At 62.9% G+C, this 21,844-nt stretch overlaps 1 protein-coding gene across 1 annotated transcript; it reads left to right on the forward strand.

The window, feature by feature from the left end:
- The first annotated feature begins 7,652 nt into the window (after window positions 1-7,652).
- On the forward strand, window positions 7,653-12,162 carry LOC114490131 (cytochrome b-c1 complex subunit Rieske, mitochondrial). Its single transcript, XM_028504059.2, has 2 exons — window positions 7,653-7,936; window positions 11,307-12,162. Exons 1-2 carry the CDS (start codon window positions 7,723-7,725, stop codon window positions 11,915-11,917), a joined length of 825 nt encoding a protein of 274 aa, XP_028359860.1. The 5' UTR covers window positions 7,653-7,722; the 3' UTR covers window positions 11,918-12,162.
- Window positions 12,163-21,844: the final 9,682 nt, after the last annotated feature.

The following is a 21,844-nucleotide window of genomic DNA, read 5'->3' on the forward strand; positions in this document are numbered from 1 at the left end:
GTGTGTGTACAGGCGTGTGCACGCTCACATGTAATCCCCACCTGGTGGGGACCGGTGTGTGGAAGGATGGGAGCTGGGCTGTGGGGGCCGTCCCCCTGCTGGGCCACATCCCTGAGGGACCGGCTGCCCCCCTCTCCCACCCCTGCACCACCGCAGTCAAGCTCAGGGGCCGCTGCAGGGAGCGCTGGAGGCAGTCATCACCGGTCCAGCACCCCTTCCCCGGCCGTCTCAGCCCGCACCGTCCCCCGCCATCAGCCTGCCGTGAGCAGGAGGGGGTGATTTGGTCACCCCCTCAGCGGCAAGAAACCCAACGTACGATTCCCGGTCGGCAGTCTGTTTCCGCCTTTCACACCAACGTGATCACGTTGCTCCTCTGGCTTCCGCTGCTCAGGACAAGAAACCAGGCGCTGTTCTCACCGATTTCCCCCGGATGCCACCCGTTTTTCCTAGAGGTGTGACTGACACGCAGTATTACTTTGTTTCCAGGAGCACCGCGCCGCGATGCAACGTCTGACACCTCACAGAGCGACCCCCACGTTCAGTCCGGTGACCGTCGGCCCGGACACCAAGTTCAAGGTTATTGTGACATTCCTAACTAAATCTCCCTTGCTTGATGCTACGTCCCTGTACCTCGTTTACTTTGTAACGGGCAGATGGTCCTTCCTGATCCCCTCCCCCCTTTCCAGCCACCCTTCCAGCATCCTCCCTCCCCCGTCGTCCGTTTGTTCTCTGCGTCTGTCTGTGAGTCTGTCTCCTTTGCACTTTGAATGCCCCTTATTTCTCTTTCCTGTCTGACCGCGGTGGCTAGGACCTCCAGTACTCTGGTAAGTAACGGCAGCGGGAGCAGGTGTCCTTGTCTCGTTCCTGGGCTCAGAGGAAAGGCGTCCCACCCCCCAGCGCTGAGTCTGGCGTTGCCTCTGGACTCGCAGTGCGTGGGTTTCATCACGCTGAGGAGCATTCCTTCCGCACCCAACGTGTTGTGGGTTTCCAACCAGGGAAGGGTGCCGGACTGTGTCAAGTGCTAGTTCTGCCTCTGCCGAGATAATCATATGGTGTGTGTTCTTCGTTCCTTTTAGGTGGCGGGTCACAGTATTGATCCGTGTGTGTCGACACACAGTCATCCTCACGTGCCCGGGGTGAGTCCCACTGGATCGCTGTGCGGATCTGTGTGATGCGCTCTTGCCCTCTCGTCGCTGGCATTCTGTCGGGGCCCATTATCCCGGCCTTCGTGCAAAGACTGGGGTGTGACAACATCACCCCCACCTCAGGGCCTCTGAACAGGCCATGGGCTCTCTGCCCCGCTCTTCCTGGCCCGCCCACTGCGGTCTGTGCTCACCTGCCAGCCTCACAGAGGAAAACCCCACTGGCCCCATTCACCTGCTGACTTTCCGGCGGCCACGGCACCTGCTGAGCTCGGAAAGGCCCCTCCCCCTCACCGCTTACCTGGTGTGCGGTCTGTGGGGGATGGGGAGGGTGCCTCCCTGGACTTCACAGAGCTCGGCTTCACCCCCTGGCCCCACGCAGGTGCAGGCGGAGCCCTCTGACCCCCTCCAATGTCCCTTCCGGTCTCAGGAGCCAGGCCGGTGGCACAGGTGTCTCCAGGGGGGCCCGCCTAAGGCGACACCTGACAGGCAGCACCCCAGCTCTGTTCCCAGGGGCAACGGGGGGGCAGGGCATGGGGAGACCAGGAGCTCCGGCCCCGTCTGAGGGGACCCCACACAGCTCCTTGCGGTCACCCCCTCGGAACGCAGGTAACCCTGCTCGACTTGCCGTGGTGTGCCACCTCCACGGTTTTAAATGTTGTCCAGCAGTTGCATCATTCAACATTCTGTGGGTCGAAAGGGACCCGGAACGCACGCTGTGCTCCAGAGCTAGCAGGGCCAGGGCCAGGGCCGCGTGAGGCCGGCCGAGCTCACCGTGGGCATCTGTGCACGCCCGCCGGCGGAGGCCAGGCGGCTGGGTGTGCCAAGCTGTGCCGGCTGCCTCGCCGGAGTCAGAGCCAGACACCCGGTGGGTCCCAACAGAGCGCAGAGGAGGAAGGCGCCTGCCCGGGTGGGGGGGGGGGGTGCAGCAGGTCGGACAGATGAACTTTGCCCTGTTGTAAGTACGTGAATCTGAGACGCCAGAGACGCAGACCACATGGCCTTTCGCTAGGGCGCCAGAGCCCCTTCTTGGGTGATTAGCCTTTCCAAGAAGCAAGCGAGCTCAGCCCTCGGCGTCTGAAAGGACGCGGCTCCGGAGACTGAGCCGTCCGAGAGGCGGGAAGCGCGGTCGCGTTTCCCCAGCTCATTAGGGTGGGCTGCAGCTAATTCATCCACGATGCCCCCGCATTGGCACTGGGTTATTGGTGTTCCTGCAAATTGCCTCTTCGCTCACGTTCCAAGATGCGCATGGTGAGCAACTTGAACTTTCAAGAAAGCAAACATTAATAAAGGACAAAATAATAGCGGTTGTGGCTGGTGTTCGGGCTGCTACAAGTAAGATGATGTCACCACCCCCGTTCCAAACTCTGTTCCGACAATCTGTGAATCGGCCAGAGCAAGCAAACCCCCCTCTGCTGCAGGTTAGTGTCACCTAGCAGTTGGGTAAGGGGTACCTCCCTTCTCTATGATTAACAACAGCGTTACTTGGGGAGTTACTGGCTGGGGAAACGGTCTCAGCTTCGGACTGGGCCAGGCCCCTCTGCGCCCCCCGGGGACCCCCAGCCCACGTGGCGCTGTGGGTCTCTTCCCACGGCCGCACACCTGCCGCTCTCAGGACCTGCAGAGAGGTGTCCGGGCAGCCCTCTGCTTCCTCCTCCTCCTCCCACGAGGCTCGGGAGACATGCGTTCATGCATCTACTTCTTCGTTCATGCTTGGTTCAAGTTATGGGGACAGCGAGGGAGAGCGCCCTCTGGGGGCTGGGCGGAGAAGGGGAGGGGAAGGCGGCTTGGCCTGCGAACCTGCAGATGTTCACAGCTGCTCCCTCATGGGAATGGGTCCCCTCCGGGGCCCGCCAGGTGGCACTCACCGAGGGAGCTGCTGGAGGAAGCCGCTCTTTGGCCACGGAGGCACCTGCCCAGCACTTGGCCGCCAGGCACCGCCTCCACCCCATCAGTGGATTCTGGCGCTGTCTTGCTGGGGTGGGGGGCTGCCTATCTCTCAGGCACCCATGTGGACTCCTGCACCTCTTTTCCTCCCCGGCCTCCCCTGCCGGGGCCATCCCCGGGCTCCCTGCCCTGGGTGTTCGGCTCCGTCCCCAGGGAGCCTCCCCACCCCGTCCTGGCACACGAGAGGCCACAGAAGCGCTCGCGGAGTCCCCTCCCCCAGCACACATGTCCGGGCTCCAGCTGCGTTCCAGACACGCCTGTGCACACGGAATGGCTGGGGCTGGGTCACTGTCCCGCGGCTGCGGCCAGGGCAGTGCTTCTGGGGGGACACCCAGGGCGCCGGGCTCTCTCCCACCACGAGCTGATTTGGTGGAGACGCGGAGGAGCAGGGAGGGCGGTGTGTCGGACCTGAGAGACCACCAAGCACGGGCACCCTGCGGGCGTCCGGGGGAGGAAGACAAGGACGACAGCGATGGGAACACACTCCTGGACCCGCCGTCCACTCGGCCAGAGACCTGGAGTGAAGGTCCACCCACCCTCACTCCCCGTGTTCCTTGGGCACTTCTAAGCCCACTGGCCAGTGAGAAGACTGAGCGAGGCAAGGGGCCAGGAAACGAGAGGCAGAGGCCAGGCATCCCCCCCAGGACCACTGAGTCCTCCGGGGCTGCCTGGGCACGTGGAGTCCGTGCTGCACCTGCCCCCGGAGAGGGACTGTGGGAGGAGGTGGAGCGGGGGAGGGTAGGGCAGGGCAAGCGAGCCCTGCGGGTGAGCAGGAGCCAAGACCCCAGAGGGAGGGCGGTGGAGCCGCGAGGCCTTTGTGCGGAGCCAGCAGCCCTGGGGCCCCAGCCTCTGGTCTTTGCGCGTCCCCACCCGCTCCGGCCCCACCATTAACAGGACCCATCCATTGTTACTTGGACTCCAATTTGACAAATTAAACGGCACAGAATTAAATAAGTTGTAGATCGATACATCGGAATGATCAATGAATTATTCCTCCTAATTAAAACGACTAATTCCTTGCAGTTATATTTTATTGCCTGGTGTCTAATTCCGAGCTTTTAGGCAATTGTATCGATTGCAGATATGCCCACACCTGGGGGTCAAAGACTTGCCCCATCAGCACAGCTCGTGACGAGAAACCTGGGCTAAGAACCACCGCCTGGGTGCGGAAGGCGGGTTTCATGCGGCTGGGCTTGTCTTAAGATGCTGATGGCCCATCATTTCATTGTCCTGAGACCCTGCCCGCCACAGGAACAAAGAATTGGTGACAAAGAATTGTAAGAAAAAGTGGGTGAGCATTCCCACAAAGCAGGTACATGGAAGAACTCAAGTGCTTCCTCAAAACTATGTCTTAAAACTTTAACCTCTTACCATTACAGCTTTTCAACTTCACCTGCTGCTGCTGTGCTGGGGAGAGAGCTCTGAGACGCGGGGCCCTCGGGTGCACAGATGGGCGCCAGCGTCGCCATTACCTTGGAATGCAAATTAAACAGCCAGCACTTTGCAATCTGCTGCCCTGGCTCCGTCGGTTCGAAATAAGTGCAGATCAAATTTCTCTGTTTTCCCATGATCAGTTACCCCCGTGGCCGTGCTGACTGGTTGGTAGTTGTCAGAGGAGACTGAGGCTCAGAGAGTTTCCGTCACTTGCCCAAGTGACCGAGGCGGCAAATGTCGCGGAGCCAGGACGGAACCTTGGCAGCTGACTCAGCAGCCCTGGCTCTGAGCAAGTGTTCTGTACAAATGAGTTCAATTAACTCGACACATTTTTCAGGAGGCACCTGATCTAATCCAAATGTGAAAAAGCGGGGAGTTTCGGGTGCCGCCGTAGCAGCTTGCTTGGCAAGAGATGGATGTGTGGCTGATGGGGAAATTGATAATGGTTTCCAACAAAGCCTGCCAATTCATCATACGTAATGAATCTGACTCCTGTGCTAAGGGAACGAGCGATTAAAATATTAGCATTCTGAACTTCTCCCTGGCTAATTCCTCCGCCTCCCTAGGGTTTCCATCCTTCACTGAGGCAGGAGCACAGCACCGCCGACAGGGATTTTATGGAACGAGAATGCATTTGAAATGGCTTAAGTGGGGGACAGTCTGCAGTTCTCCAGTGGCTGTCTGTCTTCACGTCTCGCTGCCCGGGCGAGGGACGGGGGCTGCGGGGAGAAGCTGCAACTGCCCACGACGCCTGGAAGCGGAGATGGGAAGCCGGGCCTTCCCCAGGGGGACGGCGTGGAGACAGGGGGAGGTGGATGGCCTGTTTCAGCACCGGGGCTGGGGGAGGGGGGCGGTGAAAGTGGCTGAGGAGGCGCGTCCCCGAGGCAGGGCCACAAGCGTCCGTCCCACTGGCTTGGCGCCCTCCCCAGGACCACACGCAGAACGGCTGAGTCACAAATGCATTTTGAGGACCACCTTAGGAGCACCCAGCACAGCCCCCCAAGAACACACTCCCTGCCTGGGTCCACACACAGCCCATTGCCCGGATGGAAGCGTCGGGTCTGCGGGGAGCAGAGTGTCTCAGAATGCACCTCTCAGACTCGGGCGGGGCGGCTCCACGGCTGGGCTGCGTGCCACCGCCTCTGGCGACAGATCCGGTTTGTTCGTGGGGTGGTAGGAACCGGGGCTCCCACACCCGGGGACCGCCGCGGGTAGGCGTGTGATGTGGCCGAGATGGGGGAGAACCCAGGGCAGGAAGCGAACACAAGCCCCAGTCTTCCTCCTCACAAAAACCCAGGACTAGTACGGTCAGGTCTCCCGGTTTTGGGGAAACAGGTGTGTGTGTGTGTGTGTGTGTGTATGAATTGCTGTGCCGGTGCATTCACTTCCTGTTGTTGCCATAACAAACTACCAGGAATTCAGTGCCCTAAAACAACACAGATTTATTAGTTTACAGTCTGGAGGTCAGAAGTCTGAAGCGACTCAGCGGGGCTGTTACTTCCGGAAGCTCCGGGGAAGATCTGTCCACTTGCCTTTTCCAGCTTCGCCAGATGCCTGTGACCCTGGGCCCCAGGCTCTGTACCTCCGTCACCCCCGTCAGCAGCGTGAGTCCTGCCCTCCTCCCCGATCTTCTGCTTCCCCCGATCAGGACCCCACGATTCCACTGGGCCCGCTGAGACAACCAGGATAATCACCCCATCTCCACACCCCGGCCAACACAGCCCAGACCCGGCCCGAGGAGGGTCCGGGGGGAAGTGGTCAGGGTGTGTGGACCTGGAGAGAGGACGTGAATGAGTCCACAGGAATCAAGGGCAGTGAGGAGGAGGCTGGAGATGCGACATGTCAGGTCGAAGCAACACCAGCAAACCCTCACCTGGGGCTTCATATGCACCCGGCCCCGGTAGGTGCTCCACATGCATCGGTGCATTCGCTCCTCCCGGGCGGCATCTCGACCACCCCCATTTTGCAGGTGGGGAGACTGAGGCCTGGAGGGATGAGGCAACTTGCCGGAGTCACAGGGCCCAAACAAACACAAGGAAACTTCACTGGTTCGTACTCCCCTCCCCCAACACAATTCTACAAAATCTATATGCTGCTTGTCTTAGTATTTACTTAATATTAAATTAGCTCATTCTCAATCTAAACAAATGTAAGACAAACTTTATCTCACTACAATCATTGGAAAATCAGTGTGGGTAGAAAATAAATACTATGAAAATAAAGTGTTATTAAATCCTCCTTAGATTCAACTCCCTGCTAAGGGCTTCGGATTCAAGGGGAGGGTCTCGAACGTCAGACAGGAGTTAAAGACAGGCTGGCACCAAACTGGGACTTGCTCACTGGTGAAGCCGGAAGGGCTGAAAGAGAAGTAGAAAGGGAATCCCTTTCTCAATGTGGGAGAGGAAGTGATGTAGAGACCTGGCCTTCATGCAGGGAGACCACTGCATGGGTGGGGACACAGACCCGGGAGGCAGGGGCCCTGCCTCGCCACCTTCCGCCAGCCCAGCCCAGCCCTGGGCACCGCCTCTCCGTTTCCTCGGGGGCCCTGACTATGGGGCAAAGAACGAAGGTAAAGCGCCAACCTAACACATGGCAAATGCCTCATAAACAACAGTCATTATCGTTATCATCATCATCAAGTTTCGCGCACGAGTCCCTGGCCTTTTCAAAATTTATTTTTTATTCCGTAGCTAATGGCCATAATCATTATAGTAAATACACAGCGGTTACTATGTGCTGGTCTCTCTTCTGGGTTTTATATGGATACCCTATTTTCCACCTATTAGGATATTAAGCATATAAACACATATGTTAAGAACTGTTATTATCTCTAATTAAACCATTATGATCACTTATTCTTACTCCTAGGACCCCGTAGAGGATGATTTTTGCTCACGGGACTGCAGAGCCGGCCCACGAAACGTTCCCGGGGAACCTCACGCCCCCCTCCTTTGGGGGTGGATCCCAGGACTGCGACCGCTAAAGAACCTGAGCTGACCGACCGCTCAGCGCCCCACCCCCGCGAGGCTCCGCCCCCAGCCTGGGCCCTTAGCCCCGCCCCCGGCGCACGCCCCTCCGGGCCTGCGCTCCTCGGCCGGCGCGTGACGTCACGGCCCCGCGCCGCCTGCCTTCCGCGCGCCTGCGCCGCGGGCGGAAGGTCGTCCCTGTGACCGGCTCGGCGTTTGGAGCGGCTGTCGCCATGTTGTCGGTTGCCGCCCGCTCGGGCCCCTTCGCGCCCGTCCTGTCGGCCACGTCCCGCGCGGTGGCGGGCGCGCTGCGGCCCCTGGTGCAGGCCGCGGTGCCCGCCGCCTCGGAGCCGCCGGTGCTGGACGTGAAGCGGCCCTTCCTCTGCCGCGAGTCTCTGAGCGGCCAGGCCGCGAGCGGGCCCTTGGTCGCCGTCGTGAGCCTCAATGGTGAGCCGGCCGGGCCGGGGGGCCCCCCTTTCCCCCGCTCTCTGGCCCTGGGCCCAGGGGTCCGCGCAGAAGGGCGAGGTCTGCGGGGAAATGGGAGCAGGCGGCCGGCTGGGTGGAGCGGGGCAGGCCCGCGCGCTCCCGGGCCCGTCCCACCCGGGCAGGGGCGATCGCAGGTGTCCGCCGGCTCTGGCAGCCGGGCCCCGGCGCCAGGCTCTCCGTCGGCGGCCAGGCCGGGCTCCCGGCCTCAGGCTCCGCTTTGACTTCCATCACTTACGTTCCGGAGTTCCAGGTTCCGACGGCGCCCGGCAGAATCGAACCCATTTCTCACCGGTGAAGTGGGTCAGCGGTTACACCGAATCTCCGGGTTGTGTCGCGGGGTTCCGATGCAGATAGCCTACATGCAGCCATGAGTGCACTTGGGGGGCATTTGATAAGCGCTCGGGAGTAGGGAGCTGCTAGTACTCGGGAGGTCGTCCCGCCGGCCACCACTGGTCGCGGTAGTGCCCCCACCCCACCCACCGCACACGGCCCGCACAGCGGCGCAGCCTCAAGGTCAGTCACAGTGCGGGCGTCGGTGGCGGGGGTGGCGGGGGTGTCGGGGGTTTCCCACGGTAGTCAGCCCATCGCAGAGCCGTAGATGGCCCTCCCGTTTCACAGGTGCGGGGACAGCAGACTAGGGGCGCCGAGGCACGCACAGTTCCGGAGGCCAGGTTGCAGGACTGATGCACTGTCTGGCAGGTCCTGGTCTCCCTCTGTGCCTTGTCTTCTCGGTTCACGCGCTGTCCCCGGACATCCTGAACTGGCGGCCTTCGGGCCAGCTGCCCTAGACTGCATCACCGGCATCATTTTAAAAACCTGGGAGGATCTCCGGCCACCCTTGAAATGCTGGGAGCTGGTCCCCCTGGCCCTCGTTCCGCCTGGGTCTTCTGGCGTCCCCCGTGGCTGCAGCAGGTGCCAGCCTAGTTCTCCCAGGCCTCCCTGGCCCACAGCAGGCCTCGTGCCGCCCGCCAGGCCCGGGAGAGTGGAGCTGGTGACTCCTGCCCCACACCGTGACCCAGCTGCCCCCACCATTTTGCCTCCACCCACCCTCTCCTCTGGGCGGTCAGTGACACTCCCACTCACTTTCCCACGTCTCCAGTGTTTCCCCGGCCTTGCCGAGCCCGGGACCGGGTCAGGCAGTGTTGCCTCTGCTGACCCCCCTGTGTTTTGAGGCACAGGACACTTTCCACGCTGTGTTGTGTGCACTGTGAGTCCTCTGACCTTGAGCTGGAGGGCGTGGAGCAGGTCTCCTTTGTTTTTCCCTCTCCCCCCACGGTGGGTCTTGCACACAGCTGGTGCAGAACGTTTCTGAACCGATTCCAGGGAAGTCTGTTAGGGAGCCCGTTGGGCTGCGGGGAGCCCCTCCCCGGTGGGACCAACGTGCCCTCGAGGGCCTGGTTGGCCTGGAGGTGAGAGGCAGGGAGGGAGGCAGGGAGGTCCGGTAGCACAGGCGGACAGCGTCACTGGACCGTGTCACCGTGGCCACAGGGTTTGTTGTGGAACAGCCTTTCCCTGGAACTGGTGAAGGCTGGTGCACCTCGCAGCAGCCAGTCGTCTGAACTCTCGCCTCGCAGCTCGTGGCCGAGGGCGTGGGAAGCTCTCCTGTCGCGGTGGTTTGTGGACAGGTGGTGAGCAGAGGCTTGGGGCCATGAGGGGCTGGAGCAGAGGGTGCCTGCGAGCCCACCTGAGACGGGACGAGACAGACAACACACCTCGATTCGTAATGCTGCTGTGCATTTTCTCTAAAAGTAACTGGTTTTGCTTTAATTGGAGCTAAACCTACCTAGCCAGGTCAGGGATCTTTGCTTTTAAAAGTCAGAAACGCAGTTCGTGTGGATTATTTGGAGAATGGTTTTTGCACCAGGACATTCAATCCCGCAGGGCCCTCTGGACAGCCCAGCCCCATGGGAAGCGTGGCCAGCTGTGCGGGAGGCCAGCAGCCCGCGGAGCCTCTCCGCCAGCAGATCTGCAGCTGAGGCCGTCGGAGCCGTTCCGGTCGCTGCTTCTGCACGTTTCCGTGTGTGCTGTTGCCCGGCTGGGGGTCGTGGTGCCGTTCTCAGTGGGGCGGTGTTTACTTCGGCCCCTGTCAGGCACCGTGCGGTCCCCGACGACACTGAGGGAGAGGGATTCGTGCTGGACCCCACGCCCCAGCCCCCGCTGGCAGGCTCAAGGTGGGCGGGGCTGGGGCAGCACCCCCGGACCGTCGCTCTGCCGTAGTTGGGAGTAGCAAGCGGTCACTGCCTGTGTCTCGGTTTAGCCAGAAAAGCGCTCTGGGAGGTTTTGGCAGGCCTCCCCGTAAAGGTGCAGACCCCGAGAGCCAGTAGAAGTGCAACGTATGTGAAAATACACTTCATTTTGGGAACAACACATTTTCTAAAAGTGAGGGGTTTTTGGTGGCCCATTTTCTAAGCAAAGAGATTTGCGTCCTGAAACTTGCTTCGCAGTGATACCGGCAAGTGGACTACTTTTCAGACATGTAAACATGCCGGGGGGCAGAGCACGTGGTCTGATGCTCGCTCCACACGGACGCCTGGCCGGTCAGCGTCCTGCAGCGGCCGCGTGCCCCAGAAGGACGGGGCCCGCCCCCAGAGGAGCGGGCGGGGCCCTCAGTGAGGGGGTGGCCGCCTCCTTCTTCCCCGTGGCGTATTGGAAAAGCTGCTTGTTTGGGAGGTTTTATTTGATTTTGATAGCTGCTATTTTTAAAATAAGGATGCCCTTTTCTGCCAGTTAGGGGGTTTTACTTGAAGTTAAAGTAATGCAAATTTATACCTTAAGGTCTGAAATAGCAATAACCTAAGTTGTCTGCAGCTGAAGTTAGGCTACAGTTCATAGACCGCTTGTCTTATAATTGGTATTTTATGAATTTTCAGCCGTTCTCTCAGAGAACAGATAGGAAATGCAGTAAGATGGTTTAATGAGATGATCACCCAGTCAGTGTACCAGGCAGCCCAGGTGAGCTGCAGGGTCCCCTCTGACCGGGAGAATGGGGACACAGTTCACAGACTGGGCAGCAGGCTGGGCGCCGTGAGTCTGGGACCCGAACACGGGGCTGTTCCCGGGGCTGTGAGACTCTGTGCACGAGGGGCCCTGGTCGTCTGAAGCCCGGGTGGGTGGAGCCAGTGTGGAGGGTAGTGCTTGGCTTCACTTCGGCTTTAGCATTTTAGGCGCAGGCGCTGGCACTGCCAGCCTGCCCGTGTCCGAGACCATGGAGTGTGGCTTTGCACATGTTTATAGCTTCTCGCTCGTGAACTCGTAAAGGCCTGTCGGCTGATGTATGCCCCGTGTGGGATCCTCACCCACTGGCGTTTTTAACCGTCTGTTTGTCTTGCAGCCCCGGCGTCCGTCCGCTACTCCCACACCGACGTCAAAGTGCCCGACTTCTCCGACTACCGCCGCGCCGAGGTGCTGGACAGCGCCAAGTCCTCGCGGGACAGCGCCGAGGCGCGCAAGGGCTTCTCCTACCTGGTGACGGCCGCCACCACCGTGGCCGTCGCGTACACCGCCAAGAACGTGGTGTCCCAGTTCGTCTCCAGCATGAGCGCCTCCGCCGACGTGCTGGCCATGTCCAAGATCGAGATCAAGCTCTCCGACATCCCCGAGGGCAAGAACATGGCCTTCAAGTGGCGGGGCAAGCCCCTGTTCGTGCGCCACCGCACCCAGAAGGAGGTGGAGCAGGAGGCCGCGGTGGACGTGTCGCAGCTGCGGGACCCGCAGCACGACCTGGAGCGCGTGAAGAAGCCCGAGTGGGTCATCCTCATCGGGGTCTGCACCCACCTGGGCTGCGTGCCCATCGCCAACGCCGGCGACTTCGGCGGCTACTACTGCCCCTGCCACGGGTCCCACTACGACGCGTCGGGCCGCATCCGCAAGGGGCCCGCGCCCCTCAACCTCGAGGTGCCCTCCTACGAGTTCACCAGCGACGACGTGGTGGTGGTGGGCTAGGGGCCCGGCCCCGAGGGGCTGGAGAGCAGGTCCCCTGCGCTTCAGGCTGCCGGCGCGGGCACTCGGGGTCCGCCGATGACGCCCTTGCTGACGACATGACGATGACGTGAGGTGAAGGGGACGGGACGTCGAGTCCTGCCGGTCACCCACCCAGTAAAGCCACTGCTGAGCGCTGCGGGGCGCAAAGACGAGAGGGAGGCAGTGTCTCTGGCCGTTGGTTGTCATTAAAAGTCACTGCTGGCGCACGGGTCCCTGTGAAGTCTGTGATTCACGTTCGCATTGCTTCAGCGCGGTCGGGGCCGCAGTTGCCGCGGAGCCCGTGGCTGTGAGGTTGAACTGGCCGGCCGCCGGCCCCACGAGTCCCACGTCTGAGACTCCAGCGTCTGTGGGTCTCCCTTCAGCCCGTGTGTCCTGGCTGCGCCCCCTGCCCCGCCCCTCCCCCCACAGACCATCATCAGTGGGACGTTGGTGGGGCAGCGCTGACCGCAGTCCACTCTGAGGGCCCGGCCCCGGCTCCGGCTGGTGCTGTCCTGCCTCTGACAGCGGCCAGGACGGTGCTCCGCCCCTGGGGGCGTGAGGGAGCAGTTAGAGTTTTTAGCTGTAAGAGGTGTTGGTGGGGCGTTCCCCCAGTGAGCTTTCCGCAGCGGGAGGCGCAGGGAGCCCAGTCCTGCCCGCGGCAGCGACCTGCCGGCTCCAAGTCCGGGGTGGTGACGGTCGGGGCTGCTTGCCCTGCGTCTGCAGGGACACCCTTCTCACCGGGAAGCGAGGGTGGGCACAGGGGACTTCCCAGAATTGACGCCTTCTCACCCCCCCCACCCCCGGTACCCAGGCTGAAACGACCGAGGTCTGACACACACACCCGCCCCCACGAACAGGTCTCAGTGGCACAGGTGCGTGTGTCGTGGGCCGCAGCGGGCCACACCACGGCAGCCCCGTGAGCCCTCGCGCGTCTGGGAGACCGCAGCCTGGGTCCTGGTCAGGCCCTCCCCGGGTGCTGGCCTACCGGGGCTCCCGTGGGCACTGCCGGCCGCTGAGCGTGCCCAGAAGGAGACGGCTGCGACTCTGTGTGTGGGCCGAGGTCAGCCCGGGGCAGGGGCGGCGGGCCGTGGTGTTGAGGTTCAGAGATTCAGGTGTGAGTGTCAGACAAAACGTGCCACACGGCCCGTTCACCACTTCTTGGTGGTTTCTGTTTTAAGTGGAGGGCTTTCCGGTCCCGTGAGCACGTGGAGACGACCGAGGAGAGGCTGCTGCCAGCGGCCAGCAGGGAGGGGGGGTGTCCCGTATGAGCAGCGCCTGGCAATAGTGTCCGGGGCATCTGGGGTGCTGCTCTGTCGGGGCCTGCAGCTCCACGCCCTGGGGGCCCCACTCTGGAGACTGACCGGTGCCCAAAACACACCCCCAAAAAAAGGCTGGCCGAGCCCTTGCGTGGGCACCGCTGTGGAAAGGCCATCACAGCGTGGATGTCTCCAGCCGGCAGCGCGAGGCTGAGATGGATCTCGGGGAGGGCATGAGCACAGTTGGGGGTGGCTCCTCACGGTCAGCGGGGGGCTGCACCATCCCTGCCCTGGAAGCCCCCAGTTCTGTCAGCTGCAATGACGTGTCGGCAGGCGTGTCCTAAACACCAGCCTCACCTTCTGACCTTTGAACTCCTTATCTGATGAGGCTGTAGGCAAGGCTCAGAGCAGTGCGTGAGTAATAGGTTTTTCACTGCACTTTTTTTTTTTTAAGATTTTATTTATTTTTAGAGAGGGAAGGGAAGGAGAAAGAGAAAGGAACATCAATGTGCAGTTGCTGGGGGCCGTGGCCTGCAACCCAGGCACGTGCCCTGACTGGGAGTCGAACCTGTGACACTGGTTCGCAGCCCACCCTCAGTTCACAGAGCTAGGCCAGCCAGGGCTTCAGTACACTTTTAAAAGGCAAGTAGAACCTTGGTTAGCTGAAGGGGGAAGCTGATGGGTTTTAGATAATTGTCCACAGCACATCGGCTCCTGCTGCGGAGGGCAGGGCAGCACGGCCCGGCTCACCTGCTCACCTGGCCTCCCCAGCCTGGGTCCCCCCCACCCCCGCCGCACCAGCTGCCCTCCCGTCCCCAACGGGCAGGAACGGTGTCTCCCTGGTTTGCCTTCCCCACGCCCTTGGCCAGTGGGGAGCAAATAAACAGAGCTACTTATCAAATTTGACACACCACGGGCTTTTCCTCGTCTCCCCACGTTTCCACCAGGACCCATCCTTGCCTCCGGGAGCTGCGGGCAGCCGCCACCGGCGCGAGGCTGTCGGGCTCCGGGTCGTCTTGAGCGGACGGCCGAGCTGGGAGGGCCCGGAAGGTCCTGGGCAAGGGGGGCGCCAGGCCCACTCGCTGCCCTTCTCCGCCACGGTCAGTGCTGTGGGTGGGGGGCTTCCAGGGGCGGGAGGCCTCGGGGGACACACACCCTGGTGGCGGCGGTTCCTCAGGCTTTCACGAGCGAGGCGTGCCGAACTGGCTCCTGGCAGGACAGCGGTGACTGCCCCCCGGAGGCCGCTAGGGAGCCCCTCTGTGGTCCGGCCCTCGAGGAGCCGATGCGCTGGAACCCACGCTCCGAGACGTGATCACCCGAGGACGAGACGCTGCGTCATGCAGTCGTTCTGGGGAGCAGGTCTCTCTCGTGGCGACTCACAACTGCACACTATCTCGGAGGCCAGCTTCGGCTCTCCGGCAGGTTATAATAAAAGGAAATTATCGTCCACCTTAGTAACTGGCTTCTTTGCCAAGGAGGGCTGATGGGGGGGGTGATGGGGGGTGATGGGGGGCGGGTGACCGCACTGTGTCTCATAAAAGCTAATTGACACCCGAGTCCCCTAAATACCACGGGAATCTGTCATGGTCAGCATCACTGCGACAGTCCCGGAGGAATTAAGGTGACTCACCGGCCACGGCCGAGGGGTCCCGCTGATACTCTGAATTGGTGCCCCCCCACTCCCAGTTCAAGGGCAGGCCCCCAGCTTGGACGGGCGTGCCATTCCAGCCCCACAGACGGCTTCCTCTCGCCTCCACGGGGTCCCTCCTCTGGGGCTTGTGCGGGCCCACCGGGCCGTGAGGGGGGCCGTGGCGTTCAGGTGTGAGTCCCAGGGGCGGGGCGGGATGGGGCGGGATGGGGCGGGATGGGGCGGGATGGGGCGGGGTGGGGCGGGGCGGGCAGTAGCCACCTGGACCCCAGCCCCCCCACCCCCACCAACCCAGGGCCAAAGCAGCGCTTCCCCCTGCACCTGGGGGCCCAGTGAACCCGCAGGCGCCCAGCAGCAGGTCGGAGGGGCCTGAGCCTCAGGTGGGGCCCGCACTCCCGAGCGGGAACGTGGCCTGAGTCGGGCTCATCTGGCGGTCCTCTCATGTTCTCTCTCCCCCCCCTTTGTCTCTCTCCCTCTGTGTGTGTGTGTGTGTCGTGTCTGTCTGTGTGTCTCTCTGTGTCTCTCTGTCTGTGTCTCTGTGTGTCTGTGTGTGAATTCACAATTATGGTAAAACGTCTTTGAACTATTGCTGGGATGCAATTATTCTATGTTGTTTTGCATAGGAAATGGGATTTCAGATATCTCCTTCAGACGCCACGAAATCCCCGTTCTAGTGTTAAGTTAACGTTACCTTAGTTTCCCAGCACCGCAAGGGAGCCCCGAGCCTGTGGCAGCTTTGTTTGCGATAAGCTCGTTTCTAAGTGTTCCCTAGAGTTCTTTGTTCAGACGCTTTCGCTGCTAGGAAAAGAGGAGCACCAAGCTTTCCCGTGGGCGGGGCCTGTGTGGCTTCCTGACCATGGCCCCATAGTCCAAGTCCAGCGTCCACCCTCCCCGGGCAGGAGGGAGGCAGGAGGCTGCGAGAGGCCGGGGCCTCTGGCAGGTGGCGAGCACGTCCCCCGCACCTCGGAGATACCTGCGTCCTCTGGGCTCCCGCCCCCCAGACTAACCCCCGGGGGGTTAGAGCTCTGGCTGCTCCATGGGGCAGAGCGGGGATTCCCGTCCTCGCCCCAGTGGCCTCGCTGTGTCGGGAAGTGTGGCTGACGGGACACGGGTGGTCTGGGCAGGCGAAGGTGAGAGCGTCCGGTACAGCTGGGGGCGGAGAGCAGCGCCTCTGCCCAGAGGGACTGGGGGCGGCGGGGGCAGGGGGTGCCGTGCTTGCTCCCGGAGCTGCTGGACGACCGCGAGGAGCCGGGCTGGGACTCCCGCCTCACTGGAAACACCGGCCCCTGCACTTTGTAACCCTGGCGAAGCCTTCTCCCTGCCCTCCTCCTGCGGGGGCGGGGGCCTTGGGCTGTGGGGCACTGCACCGTTTCTTCATTTGTTGGCCAGTCCCGTGGGTGACCCCCTTTTGCAGCGACATTGGGGTGCAGGCTAATGGAAGTCTGCCTCCAAACAGCTTGGTGGCGTTTGCAAACCCGCTGCCCCCGTCCGTGTGGGGACTGGGAGAGTTGGCCCTGGGCCGGGGGAGCAAGGACGCTCTGGCAGTTCCCCTGACCCTGTGCACTGCAGGGGCCCCAGCCCGGCGCCTCCCCGCCCCTGGATGCCCCGGGGCTCCCGGGTCCCATCCTCGGGCCCCGTGGGGCAGGGGGCTAGCATTTCCGCTGCCGTCCGTCCTGTGGGGCCAGCAGCAGGGGAAGGGCAGCCCCCAGCGTCCCCATGGGCCCAGCTCCCAGGGGGTTCCAGGCCCCTCGGAGGTCTCGCGACGCCTGTGTGGAGCTGAGCGGGGGTCTGAGGGGCAGGAGAGCTTGCAGGTGTTTCGATGGCACTCAGGCGTCGTGAAGTGCCGGCCACAATCAAGCTAATGAGCACATTCACCATCAGCTCGCACGCTCACCCGTTGGTATGGGCGGCGAGAACAGCACTTCAGCCCCCCCCCCCCCCCCCCGGCCCGTGCGAAGCACACGGTCCGTCGTCAGTAACTAGGGTCTGCACGTGGGAGCAGCTCGGAGGGGCTCAGAGAGGGGTGTGCGGCCAGGTCTCCCTGCCAGGCCCCTGGGCCCGGAGAGTCTGCCCCCTCCTGCCCCAGCCCCGGGGCCCCCGCCTCAGCGTCCCAGAGGGAAGGCTGGGGCTCCAGTCTGCACCCCGGGGCTGCCCTCAGCCCCCCCCACCAGCCCGTGGCCTGGGGGTGTACCGCCCCCCCCCCAGTCCCGCGTCAATCCCCTCCGCTGACCACGGAGTTTTCTTTGTTCCGAACCAAGTCCTGCCCAGCGACGGACCACTCCGGTTCAGCCTGGTTGGACCTCTGCAGAGCCCCCGGGATGGCTGCGGGCTCCAGGCAGCGCTGCCACTGACCCCCAGCGCCGCCCTCCCCGCCGCCCTGCACCCGGAGCTCAAACGGCCGCCCGCTGAGTGACTCGCCTTCCCGGGGAGCTCGTCTCTTCCAACCTGGGTCCCCTCTGGCGGGAGGAGAGAGACGCCCACCACCCAACTGGCAAACGGCTCTCCACGTGCCGCCGTGCCGGCCCAGGGAACGGTCGTGGCCGGGGGAGGACACACACAGCCCCCTCAGGACCGAGGGGCTGGCCTGCGATGACAGGGCATGTGCTGCAGCCACCTGTGCACTTTGCTCAGTCCATGACAGGGACGCTGCCATTCTCCACAGAGGTGCCACACACTGCAGGTGCCGCTGACAAAGGAGCCCGGGTCCCGACAGGAGTGAAACTCCCCGTCAGCCTGCGCTCGGGGGGCCGACGGCACCCCCGTGCCGACGCTCAGACTCAGCGCCAGTGGGAAGGCCGAGCTGGTGTGGAGTCACCGCAGGGTGTGGGTGCCCCCAAAGGGCCGTGACACCCCAGCCACGGAGGACAGGTGGCTGGGCCTGCGGGGCAGCCCCTCTGGGGCCGAGGTGACAGAGGACAGCGGAGAGCAGGGCCGGACGGATCGGGGACGGGGACGGGGCTGGCGGCCACAGCTCTGGCCCTGCACCCCAGGGAGCACCCTGCACTCCCACTCGGTGGGTGACGGCGTGTATGACAGGAGCTGGCCAGCCTGCACTTATCCCCTTGGGCGGCCACGGTCACCCTGGCGACGTGGCCGTGTCAGCAACCACGTGTGTGTGTGTGTGTGTGTGTGTCCAGGCGCTCACAGGCGAGTCTGTGGCTGGGGGGCGAGGCTCCCCATCTGACGGGGCCACAGATGCTCGCTGACGGCTCTGACCCGGGGTGGCCTCGTTAGCGGTCCCCACGGCCGGGATGACACAGGGCCTGCGCGGTTTTGTTCTCCATCAGGACCTGCCGGTATCTTCCCAAGACACGTCTGTATCTGCGCACACTTAACTACTGACGGGGAGCAGGTGTGTGGGGAGGGCGGTGCACCCAGGCACGTCCCTGCAGAACTGACGGAGGAGGCGGCTGGGGCACCCTGGGGCGCCCTGGGGCGCCCTGGGGCCCTCGTGTGAGCAGGGGAACCAGTCGTGTCGCTCCTGCCCGGGAGACGGGGAGGACGGCTCTGAGGCGGGCGGGGCCCACTGAGCGGCTGGGGCAGGGCCGCCTCCGCCCACTCTGCATTCCCGACTTCAGCCCCTGTGAACCTGCCTCCGACCTCCTCCTTCTCCCGCGTCTCCTCTCGCAGGCATGTGTTCTAGCACACGGAGGGGTGGGCCAGGGGTTGCAGGGATCGGAGCCAGTGCTGAGGGGCTCCTGAGACCCCTCTGCTGGGCAAAGGGGCGCCCCGGCCTGTGTCCTGGGGAAGTTCCCGCCTGGGGACATCCAGCTCGGGATCAGTGACACTCGGGCTCTGTCTTCTGCAAGCCCCTGGCTGCACGCCGGCGTCCAGCGCTCAGGTGTGAGTCCAGCGAGCATCTTGGCCTGCCGCAGCGCCGCCACCGTCCCCCGGTACCTCCGAGGCCTGGACTGGGAGGCAGGGCCTTCCACTGGGGTGACAGGGTCGCCTGTTAGTCTGCGTGCCCCCCAGCTCTCGGCCTGGCCCGGTGGGCCGCCCCTCACCCTGCAGGCCAGCTCTGCACCCCTCAGCAAGGATCCGCTACCCTCGGTGTCCCCTCTCTGTCACTTTCCATGCACAACCCCGCCACACAGCGTGGGGCCCTGGATCCCACGTGTCCTCCTGTTCCAAGTGGAGCCCTGACAGTTCCCCAGCTGCTGCCGCAGGCTTGTCCGACAGCTGCAGGCCACGGCAGGTGGCAACCCTCCGGAGCAGACCCCCCAAAGCCAGAGAAGGGCACACGGAGCCCGTCACAGGGGGCCCAAGGGGCTGGGTGGGCGACCAGGCCTGTTCTCCTCACCGGGCAGAGCCGGCAGGGACCCGGGAATGGGAATCTAAGTGCGGGGCCATCGGGGGGCGGCACTGACTGGCGACAGGTTGCTGTGTCAATTTGTTGCTACTTATGTAGCCAGAAGCGCAGAACGCGGCACTTATAAATCCTCCTAACGAAATATTTTCTCTTTACTGAGGCAGTGTTTATATAGATGCACATTAGTTTAAACTTCTTGACCTCATTTGCATTCTGAAATTACCAGCGCCGTAATTTCCTTCCCCCAAATGCATTCCCTCTTAATTAATCTTCACCACTCCTGGGTTTCCCCGATGTCTATTACCACTATTTAAAGTCGAGGAGACGTTTAATGGATCTGAATCACATATTCAAATGAGTTCCTTTTTTTCTGAAGTTATAATGACTTGAAATTTTTTTTGATTTGGGCCCAAAGTATTACCTGAAAAGTAATTCGATTGTTTTAACAATTTAAGTCACCTGGGTGGAATAAAAATTTATTAACCTTATTTACACGTGTGTAAAAATTTCGGCGCTCTGGCCAATTGGCATTTTGAGGGTGTGCAGTGTTTCACCACGCGGAATCTTCCTGGGGCCTCACCTGCTTCCCTGCACCCCTAGGGCCCGACACCTGGGCCGGTGCTGGTCCCCACAGGGGGCTGGGACGGGAGTGGTGTAGCCCCCGCCCAGATGTGTCGGGTGTGGAGGCCGCATCCCCTCCTTCAGGGACGGAGGGGCAGGGACTCACCCAGGCCCGCTCTTCCCGGGACAGTCGGGGACAGTCGGGGACGGCTGACCCCACAGATCCCGGTCCGGGGGCTGTGAATGGTCACACCTTGGGCGTGGACTGCCTTCTCTCGGAGCCCCCTGGGCCGGCGCACACTCGCCCACCTTGTGTCCCTGCTGTGTGGTTCCCTCGGCCCAGTCCTGCTTTCTGTGTCCCCTTTTCCGACCGACGCCCGTCCCCCCCACAGCTCCTCCCGCTAAACCCCGTGTTCCCCACCCCGGAGTCTGCTCCCCAGGCACCGTCTGGGATGAGCCCCCTCCCTGCTGGGTTTAGGGGCATTCCCGGCGCCATGAGGGCAGGTCCACGGGGGTGGGGGGGCAGCCGCAGAGAGAGCGGAATGAAGCCGCGTCCAGGAGGCCCAGAGAGGCCGGGCAGGGGGGTGGTGCTGGCCGAGGTGCTGAAACCCAGAGCCGTCCGCAGGCTTGGGCCCGGATGTCAAAACCCAGCGAAGCTGCCGTGCACGGTGGCCGTGCCCCATCCCCAGACGCCAGAGGCACCAGCACACGAGTGTCTGTGGTCCGGCAGGGCTCACCGGCCAGCTCGGGCACCCCCCCTTGCTGTGCCCCCACGCTCTGCCGGCAGCACTTGGGGTTGCCCGCTCTCCCCTGAGGCCCTGCCCCACTTGCAGGTTTAACGTAGATCAACATGAAAAAAAGCCAAGGGCTGCTTGTCTGCAGCCCGAGTGAGTGTGCTGAGCTCCAGGGAGAGACGGGAGAGACGGGCGGGGCGGGGCGGGGCGGGGCGGGGCCAGCGTCCTCTCCCGTCTGAGGGAAGCAGGGGGCTGCTGAGCTCCGAGGGCGCAGGCTGGCACCCTGAGCTCAGCCCCACAGCCCTGCCGGGCTTACCAGACTGGGTCCTGGAGACCGGGCAGCCACAGACAGAGAAGGATGTCCCCGCTCTGTACAGGACAGTGACTCAGGGCCACCTCCCCACAGACGGACTTGGGGCTGGGCTGCCAGCTCCCAGGCCACGGCACCCTCTGCCCCCACGGCCAGGGCCTCTGTGGTTGGGTGCTGGGGGCAGCGGGGCAGGGGCAGCGGGGCAGCGGGGCAGCGGACAAAGAGAAGTCGCAGCACTAGCCCCTCCCAGTGGGAGGCACATGTGGTGGGGGGGGATCCAAGAAGCCTGCCCCCCAGATGGGAATGCATGGCCACTGGCCACAGGGGCTCCTGGCCTCAGCCGAGTTGCCCACGGCCAGAGGCCTTGGTGTTCGGTAACATGACGCTGTTCCTGCCCTCACTCCACACACACAGAGAATCTTCAAGAAGCGGGGCTGCGCGCACTGGGGCTGCGCACGCCAGGGCTGGCCACCTCCTGCAAGCCGCCAGGACCACCTCCGTTCTCAGCCGCATCGTTTTGAAATGCAGCTGGGCCTCCGCTTGCGCCCTGCAATCCTTCCCACCCAGATTCAATTTAGATTAGGAGGCGCGAAGGCTCAGCCCCCGTTGCCCGCGGGGCCCGAGCTGTGCCGCAGTCCACCGGCCTCCCTTCGGTCCCTCTGCCTCCTGGCCCTCCAGGCTGCAGGGGCCGAAGGGGAGGGGCCGCCGGGACGGAGCCCTCACCCCGAGGCTGGTGTCCCCGTCTGTCACTCACGGTCTGCGTGTCTGCTCCAGGGAAGGGGCGTCCAGGCTCACGGTCCCTCCGTGGTTCTCTGCTGTCTGGGGCCCCGATCCGGCCAGCGCTGGGCGGTCCTGCTCGACCTGGCCGACACTCCCGTGGGCCCCTGACACCACGGAGAGCCCGCCGTCCTTTCCTCTTCCTCTTGTCTTCCTCCTCCTCTGCCTCCCCGGCAGCCTCGACTCACCCGCTGTCCCCCGACCTGGCCCACAGTGACCTACACTCACATGGGGCTGCAGGCGGAGGCGCCGGGGTTAGAACTTCAATGTGTGTTTTTAAACATTTTTAAAGATTGTATTTATTTATTTTTGGA

Source organism: Phyllostomus discolor, chromosome 12 (assembly GCF_004126475.2).
Source record: "Phyllostomus discolor isolate MPI-MPIP mPhyDis1 chromosome 12, mPhyDis1.pri.v3, whole genome shotgun sequence".
In the NCBI taxonomy this organism is placed as follows: Eukaryota; Metazoa; Chordata; class Mammalia; order Chiroptera; family Phyllostomidae; genus Phyllostomus; species Phyllostomus discolor.